The sequence below is a fragment of the Sinocyclocheilus anshuiensis genome, unplaced genomic scaffold (assembly GCF_001515605.1).
Source record: "Sinocyclocheilus anshuiensis isolate Anshui unplaced genomic scaffold, SAMN03320099.WGS_v1.1 scaffold457, whole genome shotgun sequence".
Taxonomy (NCBI): domain Eukaryota; kingdom Metazoa; phylum Chordata; class Actinopteri; order Cypriniformes; family Cyprinidae; genus Sinocyclocheilus; species Sinocyclocheilus anshuiensis.
Window position 1 is genome coordinate 3,325,116 of NW_015537939.1, and position 10,981 is coordinate 3,336,096.

A 10,981-nucleotide genomic window follows, 5' to 3' on the forward strand; every position below is an offset into this window, starting at 1 on the left:
GGCGATGAGCCGAGTGAACGTGCAAATTCACTCCCTGACATTAGATGGCGCTTAATGAAAAACAGAAATAGCCCGGTACACATCGAATCCTATTTGATCTGCAATTCCTCTCCATAACAACTCCCTCTTATCGAGATTTTTGAAGTCGCTGTCTTGTTTGTCATAAAGCTCTTTGTGTTCAAACACCAATGAGACCAGCAGCTCTACATTCATCTTGCCTCGATGCATCTTCTTCGTCTGCTTACTTCCTCTTCGTCGTTAGGTATCAATGTGTGCTCAGCAAGACCGTTTTGTGCTTGAGCGGCACCAAGTCGTGTTTTACTGTAACTTCAGCAGCTCCAGGCACGTGAACAAAAGCGCCAATCTCATCGGTCGGCCAGTTTTTAATGCGGTGCGTCAAATCAAAAAAACGTTGGTTTGAGGCGTTTTTTAAAAACTTACGCTTTTATGCCTCGCGTTTTGCGCGTCGGTGTGCACACTCACATTGGCGCCCTTTGTTTAGTCACGAGGCGTTAAACGTCGGCGTTTAGTCACGAGGCGTTAAACATCGGCGATAATCGCGCGCGATATTCGTCCCGGTGTGAACAAGCCTTAAGAATGGAGGAATTCTAATGGTCATAAAAATAGGCCTCATTATATTAACATTAAAAAATTATTTCATATAAAAATTATTTATAAAAAATTTATATATTTATTTACATTTTATTTAGATTTTTTTCTATTTTTTATTTTTATTTATTTTGATTGAGAATGGAGGAAATTGGTCATAAAATTAGGCTTTGTTTTCTTTACACAAAATATATAAAAAATGTATTTTTTTTTTTATTTTATTTTACTTTACTTACTTTACTTTACATGACCAGAACTTTTTTTTAAAGAGTTTTGCATGAGATTCAACCTCAAACTCAAGCTACAAACACACAAAATACTGTGACAGTACTTGACAATTGTTTGTACGCCAAATAACACGCTTACAACTAAATGTGCGCAAACTCTGGCTTACCTTTGAGCTTGTTGTGCTCCGAGTCTGCAGGGAAGAGGCAATCAGGGAAGAGTTTGGGGAAGGTCAGGCCGGCGTATTTTGGCCTGTTCTCCACATAGTTACGCACCGTCGGCTGCAGTTTCTTCATGAACTCAGGAGAGGGCGTGCCGAGCTGCTCTATAACCTTATTCCATTGGTCGATGTCTGAACGTGGGTGGAGTCATGGAAAAAACACCTACGTACGGCCCTCAGGCTGACTGTTTATGCAATATACAAAGTATGATATTTCACTTTTAAATGGAGTATAAAATGAAGATAACGACATACTGTGGTTAGTCTAACATGATTACATAAGACAAACATAAAAGCAAGTGCTGTGAGCCTAGAAATGCCATCGGTAATGAAATAAAGTTTGATTACACTTCCACTCCAGGACAATTAAAGCTAAATCAGTAAAGGTTAAAACACTCGGAGGGGTACTAATAAGGCCCGAAGTGGGAAAAAGCCTGAATTTGTTGTCTAAGTAAACAAAAAGAAACCAAATCAGTACATAAGATAATGATATTGATGATACTTGAGTTAAACCAACAGCTGAGTCATTACAATCAAGAGAATCTTCCCATTAGACTCAATAAGATCCAATATTACCCAGTTTTACAATGCTCATTTTCATTATGTGTTTGCATTCTGGGATAAGACTGTCACTGAAATCTTGTAAGAGTTCATTTTCGAGGTAAAAATAGCATAAAGCACAAAAAAAACCACACACAATAAGATGGAAGCAAGACTGATCTAAATAGTTTCAGGAAACTAACTTTTACATTTAGAGCCACTATGTGCCCAGGGGTATTGTTTATCTTTTCTGATAGCATATTTTTTGTGACCATATAAAATATATACTGTGTCATCATTTCATGTCAAATACTTTAATATAATCCATTCATTAACACAATCTCTCAATAATTAGAGTGAAAATGTATTACCTTTTATCCATAAGATTAAAGCAACAAAAACAGGAACTCTTTACCCCAACATTTTGACACTCGTGTCATTTTTTGTCAATTTTAGTGGTATTTTTTGCCATACGTCCCTGTAAATTTCTGATTTGGATTGGTCCAGATTGTTGTAAAACATAATATTCAAGCAACTGTACATCATAAACAAAAAGCATCACATGTGCTTTGATGTATAAGAGGCGCTGGCTCACGGATCTCAACTTCAAATCCTGATTGTTATTTAAGTCCATGCTAGTATTTTTTTAATAATTCACATGCATTCTTAATTGGCTATTGCGGCAAACAAACAATCTAGCAAAACAAACACTGCTTCCTCATTCAAACAAACAATTACCAGACTCTAGACAGTGTAAACAAGATCAGATATGGACATACAGATGACTGACTATGCTTTGATACATTTATAATCGCACGCTTGAGGTGTGAGCATTTGCTGAGTCTGCCATCACATAATGGCCCACACAATCCATTACAATCAGACTGCCTGACTAAATATTATGAGTGATAAATAAATACATTTAAATGTTAAATATATTAATTATTTATTTTTTATTACACTACTGGTCAAAAGTTTGGAATATATCAGATTTATAACTATAATTAAGATTAGACTCTGTGGTGTAAGATTTCAGTTTTTTTGTTGAAATAAGTCTCTTATGCTCACCAAGGCTGCATTTATTTGATCAACAATACAGTACAATTTAAAAGAACATTGTTCTATTTGAAGATATTTTAAATGTAATTTATTCCTGTGATCAAAGCTGAATTTTCAGCATCATTACTCCAGTCTTCAGTGTCACATGATCCTTCAGAAATCATTTGAATATGCTGATTTGGTGCTCAGTTATTATTTGTTCCATTCATTAATAAAGGTTCTTATTATTAGCAATGTTGAAAGCAGTTTTTGCTGCTTAATACATTTGTGGAAACCGTAATTCCTGAATTTTCCCTCAAGATTCTTTGATGAACAGCATTTAGAATAGAAACAGAAATGCTGTAACTTTATAAATGTTCTACCATTTAATTTAATGTACAATTTACTGTCACTTTTGATTAGTCTAATACTGAAAAACAACTCCCTTACCCCAAAACTATTTTCAATATTGATAATAATAACACATTCTTGAACAGCAAATCAGCATTTTAGAATGATTTCTGAAAGATCATGTGACACTGAAGACTGGAGTAATGATGAATAAATTACAGAAAACAGTTATTTCACAGTTCTGTAATAATATTTCACAATATTACCGTTTTTACCATACTGTCATTACATAAATGCAGAATGGTGAGCATAAGAGACTTCTTTCAAAAACATTAAAGAATCTTCGGCGGTATAGTGTATATAAAAACTGAACAAGTCTGTTATTCACCAGATCAAACAAGTCTTAATAAATCTGAACTGCATCTCTGTTATGAAATTACATTTCTCTCAGCGATCTCCTCATTGGTGTCATTATCACAGAAGTGTAGCGGTGGGAAATGAGGGCAGCTAGAGCAGGAGCAGGAATAGAGAGAGAGAGAGAGACTGCTGGCATTCAGCGCTCTTGATTATTGGCATTTAAGGGAATGGTTTACGGCATATAGGTCTGAGCCGGCCGGAGTGAATGGATCCTGAAGACGTTTCAATGGGTGCCTAGCAACAGAGGGGGAAATGGATGTTGTCATGGTAGCCCAGTTGGCCCTGGGAAGTCACATGACTGCATTTGCTCCCCAGGCTTCCCATGATTCCCACAAAGGGGGGTTCTGGTTCAAAGGGCCGGAGCAGCCAGGACCACATTACATCATCCTGCAGGAATGGCCCACCGCCTCCTACCCAAAACACAAAGCCTGGCCCATATCTCTCTCCCTCTTATCTCATCACACGTCTGAGGAAGCTTCACTAAAGAAACAGCTGCCCGGCGGCTTTCATTCTACAAATACCTTCCAAAATCAGGTTAAATGGTGAGTGTAATAAAAAACAGGTTTGCTTCTATCAGATTCCTGTGTTCGAGGAGTTTTCAAGAATTTTATAATATTTGCTATTGTGTATATACTGTATGTATATATATATATGTGTGTGTGTGTGTGTGTGTGTGTGTGTGTGTTAATTATTTTATTATTTTATTCAGTAATTATTATTATTATTATTATTATTATTATTCATTAAGGATTAATTTAATTGATCAAAAGTGACAGCTGTGGAATTTATAATGTTAAAAAGTCTATTTTAAACAAATGCTGATCTTTTGAATCTTTATGTCTGTGTGTATATATACACATTCATACATACATACATATATAACATTTTTAATGTCGCATTTAACAAGCAAAATAAGATTTTTATTTCAAATTAATACTGTTCTTCTGACCTTTCAATCCATCAAAGAAACCTAAAAGAATTCTTAAGGTTTCCAAAATTCGCCTTTGCTATCACAGGAATAAATTACATTTTACAATATATTAAAATATAAAACAATTATATTTGTAATTATATTTTAATATAAAATATATATAAATAATAAAAAAAGAATATCAAATTTTTTTTTACTTAGTGTTTACTGTATTTTTTGTCAAATAATTCAGCATAAGATACAATATAGGCCTACATAAGATACAAACACATACAAAAAAATCTTACCGGACCCAAACTTTTGAACAATCGTGTATATAAATATAAAATATTAGGTCATATTTGGCAAGTAAAATATGAATGGAGACACCAGTGAGGATTGGAGAACAGATAGACGGGAAGGATACGATCTGTCCCTGGAAACAGCACTGTTCCTCTTATAACTTCCCCAAAGATACAGCCTACAGACCACATGTCCACTACAGCACACACAAAACGCATGCAACACACAAACAGACACTTAATATAGGCCTACCACATAAAATCACACATGCACTGTATATTTCATTATAACAACCGGATTTACAACACTACATAAGCAACTCAGATGCTTGATTCAATTAATTCCAATGGAGTTTCTCATTAGCATGTTGCTAAGCTAACTGCTTGGATTCATGTTTTCACAAACATGGCTGCAGTGCATACATCCTTTGCATACATACAAACCTGCCACTCAAATTTTTGCCGAAGCCAAAAACGTACGTGCATATCAGGTGCAAAATTAAATGCAACCAAAGTGAAGATGTTACATACTTTATTACACTTTATTTTAAGGTGTCCTTGTTACAGTGTAATTATACATTTAAGTACTGAGCAATATTAATTAACTACATGTACTTACTTTATGGTTAGGGTTAGTTGCATGTAATTATGCATAATTAATTGTTATAATAATAGTAAATACATGAAACATGTGTAACAAGGACACCTTAAAATAAACTGTTACCTTAAAATTAGGGATGCACCGATACTGAGCTCTTGTACTCGTACTCGTACTCGTTAAAATGCCCCGATACCAAACACCGATACCACACCGCATGTGATAAGTGCCATATTCAGACAAAGAAACACCGACAACAGAACAACAGACAGCAGAATGGAGTTATTAGAGATTAAGGATGTCTACGAAGTATATGTATGCAATGAATATAATGTTAAACATTCAGTATTAACGCCTGTATAGCTGATGTGCGCAAGATGAAATTTACAAATGCAATAAAAATATTGGTATCGGTACTCGGTATCGGCAAGTACCAAAAATAAAAGTATCGTATCGGGCGAGTACTGGAAAAAGTGGTATCGGTGCATCCCTACTTAAAATATAGTGTTTCAGGCGTTGGTAAAGCACACCCTGTAGATTCTGACGATGTAAGAGGTATCGATGAAACAGCAAAGCAAAGAAGTTCACTCAGGCATGTGTTAATGAGTTTTTAAAAAAACTCAAATAAGCCAAGCTTGGCCTACAGGATCGATACCTTAATTGCAGTTTGGAGAGCTGAAAACAAGCACTGCTCTTCTACTAACTTAACTATAACTACAATTTAACTCTCTAGGATTCAACTGAAAACAGCAACCGAAAACAAAATCGCTAAATAAATGAATAAAGTTCAACCTAATGAGTGACTGGAGAGGGAGACTGTATCATTATTTCACTAGTTCCACTGTCTCTAAATGCCAATTAAGCAAAAACTGCTTCCCATTAAGGGATGAATGACTACAGTGTGCTGAGGAGAGGTGCAAGGCCGCCACATCCGACTCAAAAACACATCAGACAGTGATCCCACAGCATCCTAATGAACATAATCTTCAATATTCATAGAGGACTGAAGGGAATGAGGGGAAAGAGCGAGTGTTATAATGTGAGAAAAAGAGATTAAACAGCATATGGATCTTGAAGCTATACACCTACAATACGAAAACATGAGCAAAACCTGCAGGTTAGGAGAATTACAGAAGTAGTCGATTAGTTATGCCTGGACAGATGAATACTGGTCCAGTCAGGTGGATGTGGACCACAAAATCATCAAAAAAAAAAAAAAAACATAAAATAGTACTCATAAAATGACTTATTATATATACATATTAGTGCTGTCAAACTTTAATCGCATCCAAAATAAAAGTTTTTGTTTATATAATATGTATGTGTACTGTGTATATTTATTATGTATATGAAATACACACACATGCATGTATATATTTCAGAAAAATATTTTTATATATTAAATATATTTATTTATAATATAAATTATATTAATATATATATAGACATGTAAATACATGTAAATATTATCAAAATATATACCGTGTGTATGTGTGTGTATTTATATATCCATAATAAATATACACAGAACACACACATATATTATGCAAACAAAAACTTTTATTTTGGATGTGATTAATCGCAATTAATCAGCACTTATATATATATTAGTATTATATTATAATTTATATGCTAAATATTATTATTATTATATATTGATTGCGCATCACTAAAAAGTATAAGAATAAGTTTCAATTAAATACAATTAAACAAAAAAAACTTACTGTTTTGTGTGGACTGAAAAAATGATCTGTCTTTCAGTCTATTTTGAGACTAAAATATAACACTATGCAGTTTATGTAGTATTAAGAATTATACAGATTTATTCTGCTTGATAAAACTGTAGATCCATTCATGAAGGATACAATCCCTGCCGGGGAATAGGATTTTGTGGCGCACCATTTCTCCCATGATGCAACCAACTGACCAAATATCCACTGCAGGCACAGAAGCGAGAAAAAGAGAGCGAAGGAAAAAAAGAGAGGTTAGTGTTTGCACAAACCGTCATGAGTGATGGAGAGAGAAAGAACTACGTGAGCTGTATCATACTATGGCTAATTATATCTACGGTATCTGAACGATTATTCCACAACTGCTCAGATCAAAGTTCGAGCTGGGGACAGACCTCAGGGAGGACCATTTGAGGCAGGAAATCCATAGCCTGACCTCTCTGCTTCCCCCATACTCTAAATATACGTACACACAAATATTTTGGTCCTTAGGGTATTGTGTTATTTGTGTTTTCAAGCAGTGAAATCTGTTAGTGTTTCAGAAAATTAACAGCAGGTTAGCAAGAAATCTAAGTACTGAACTAATTTTGCCAACCTCAAATTTAAAAACAACATTAACTTTTATCCAAATAGTCCTCTCATTTTAACACATTTGTAGCATCACCTATACATAAATGCTGTCATTTAACACAATTTCCCTTCCTGTATTTCTGCATATAATAAAACAGGACACAGGACCAGGGCCGTCCTTAGCTGACGCGGGGCGCGGTGCGAGGTAGGGAGCGGGGCCCCCCTCGGTCCATTCGCGATCGAGTTCAAGCGAGGGGCCCGGTGCGACATCACCAGTTGCACCCCCCTAAGGACTCCCTAATTTGTAGACATAGACTAAAAGCCACAGAACTCCAATTTTGATGTCACTGGGTCTATAAAACCCAAAATTTTAAATATAGTCTTATATAGTTAGTATAATATAGTTCACTTTTAAAGTTTTGGTAATTTAGCATGTGCATATAGTAGCCTATGCGTACTATGATTACTATGCAGATATTAACCAACTACATCTCTTTCTTGACTCATTTGAATAATTTGATCAAAAATGCAAAATAACCATATTTAATTGCAAAATAAAAATGTACTGAATTAAATATGCAATGTAGTAAGGTCATGTGACCACAATATAACATGCTACAAGTTGAAATCTTACTTGTTGCATAAACATACCTACTAAAATACTAAAATAGTGTGTAGACATAGACTAAAAGCCACAGAACTCCAAGTTTTTATGTCAAACCCAAAATTTCGAATATAGGCTTATACAGTTATTAAAATATAGTTCAATAAGAAATTTGGTAATTTCTGAAGTATATAACATGTGTACTATGATAGAAATCGGCTACATCAGCTACATCTCTATCTTGACTCATTTGAATAATTCTGTCAAAAATTAAGACATTTTTACCCAGAATTTGATTTTACTTGCAAAATGAAAATGCATCGAATTAAATATACAATGTAGTAAGGTCATGTGACCACAATATATGATGCATTCAAGACATCCCGGAAAGATCGTATGTAAGAGTTGAATGCACATAAATGCCACCACAATTTTTTTTTTTAATATTGTATTCTACAAATTGTAGAAGTAGAGTTAAGAAATCTTGCTGAATTTTTTGTAGAAATGGTACAGTACATTGCCATCTTGATCTGACCAAAGTGACTTGAACGCAACTTACATCGTAATTACGACTTCCCTAATTGTAAATAAAAACTTCCCAGGAGGACTTGATCCCACCAATAGCATAAAACATACTGCTTTACTTATACTAAAATATTTGGACACAAAACTCCACTTTTGCTTTCACAGGGTCTATAAAACCCAAGATTACAGTGTTATTTAAAAGTGTTGGTCGATCTACACGCAGCCCTGTGATTGGTTTACCGTTCTCCTTGTAGCCCATGCCCAGGATGACCTCCGGGGCCCTGTAGTACCGCGTCACCACGTAGGGCGTCATCATAAAGCTAGTGCCAGCGGTTCTCGCCAAGCCAAAGTCCAAGATCTTCAGGGTACAGTCGGATTTCACCACAATATTGCTAGGTTTCAGATCCTTAAAAGACGATATGGGTCATGGTGAGATGACAATAAGAGCTTTGGTAGGAGTTCAGATTTGATTGACTATTTAAATGAACAAAATAGACCTTCCAACTTAAATTGATCCTGCTGTGTTTATTCATGTTTCTCACCCTGTGGATGATGCCGGCTGAGTGCAGGTGTTTAATTCCACATAACATCTGGTACAGCAGGTAGGACATCCTCTCATGGTCCAGTTCCATCTGAATCACCTGGCAAAGGTTTGCATCCATCAGCTCCATGACCAGGTAACTAGTGAAGAGAGAAAAGGTGAATTTTACAGGTCGGACTTTCACAGCTGCAGTGACTGTCCTATTACATTGGTTCTGTCATATTACATTGGCATGGCTTCATTCATTCTTCCTTATTGCACAAAAGAGACTGCTGTGGATCGATGTGGATCTTTACAACCTCTTATACAGAGAAAATACTTGTCGGTTGATGACAGTCAGCAAGTCGGTGAATGGAATACTAACAGTCAATTGCATTCTGCTGAGTGCTCAAAAACCATAGCTGCAGATTTATGGATTAAACATCATATTTGCAATTTATTTTGTTTCATGAAAATCCAAAACACACTTGAGTAAACACTCAATCAATGAAAGTACACTATATATAGCAAAATATATGTTAAAAATGGTTAGAAATAACTGTAAAAAAATACGATAGAATAAAAAGATTTACTAAAATACTAATATAATTTAACATATACTTATAATTGTTATTATTTATTATAATATTAAGTGTTTTGTATTTATATTATAAGCACAAATTGCAATTCATTTTGTTTTATGAAAATGCAAAACAGAGATATTTAATTTACAAAATAATTATAATAAATAATAGCCATTATATGTTACAGATACTTATTACTGTTATTATTTATTATAATATTAACTGTTTCATATTTATATTCTAAGCAAAAATTATGTTTTATGAAAATAAAAGATCAAAGATATTTATATAATATAATAATATACTATAAAATAATTTAGATAATATAATTATTTATTGTTTATTTATATAATTATGTTTATTTATATACATATAAATATATATTATATAAATATATATATATATTTAAAAGATCAAAATTTGTCAAAGGTCAAAAATTTTAACATGACAAACTAACTGATTGTTTTAGATTTTGGCTGACCACAATTCTGAAGCTAGCATGCTGATTTCTAATCATTTAGTCCGCATAAACTCACGTCCCATCCATCTTAACACTCAAATGATCCGGCTGCGACTGAGCAGACATTTCATACTCAACATATTGATCCTGCTCTAGATTAAGTCCACACAGTGTGCAAAATAAATTAAGGCATGGGCGGCACGAGATTCAAGTGTCAGGGACCAACCAGAGAGCGAGAGCCAGAGCAAGAGCATAAACAACTGCAGGAGATCTATCACCCTCACTCTGCAACATCATAGCGCTTGTATTGGGACCCTGCATAAGATCAAACACCACGGGGCATGCTGTAATTAACCTGAAATATCATAAATCACCTTACTGTAGCAGACTGTGCACTGTTTTTCAGCAAATGTTTATATAGGTATTGCATTTAATACATCAACAACATTTACATTTTTAATAATGTTTATATGCAAGAACTTTCAGCAATAAATGTCCCCTTCTCTTTCTGATAATATATTTCTTTCCTTAGGTTAGTTTGACATATGTGACCCTGGAGCACAAAACCAGTCTTAAGTCGCTGGGGGATATTTTTAGCAATAGCCAAAAATACATTGTATGGGTCAAAATTATCGATTTTTCTTTTATGCCAAAAATCATTAGGATATTAAGTAAAGATCATGTTCCATGAAGATATTTTGTGAATTTCCTACCGTAAATATATCAAAACTTAATTTTGATTAGTAATATGCATTGCTAAGAACTTAATTTGGACAAC

The 10,981-nt window shown here is 34.4% G+C and overlaps 1 protein-coding gene across 3 annotated transcripts in view; it reads right to left on the minus strand.

The window, feature by feature from the left end:
• The window catches only part of mapk10 (mitogen-activated protein kinase 10), a 46,440-nt gene that overhangs the window by 18,913 nt on the left and 16,546 nt on the right, over positions 1–10,981 (minus strand). For 2 of the 3 annotated variants that reach the window (XM_016452268.1, XM_016452259.1), the window contains exons 5-8: positions 9,182–9,320; positions 8,880–9,045; positions 7,076–7,147; positions 1,004–1,186 (exon numbers count right to left, since the gene is read on the minus strand). In XM_016452268.1, coding sequence (XP_016307754.1) covers positions 1,004–1,186; positions 7,076–7,147; positions 8,880–9,045; positions 9,182–9,320 — 560 coding nt within the window. Of the gene's footprint in view, positions 1–1,003; positions 1,187–4,737; positions 4,810–7,075; positions 7,148–8,879; positions 9,046–9,181; positions 9,321–10,981 lie in introns of all 3 variants that reach the window. The other variant, XM_016452273.1, reaches the window with a different exon arrangement.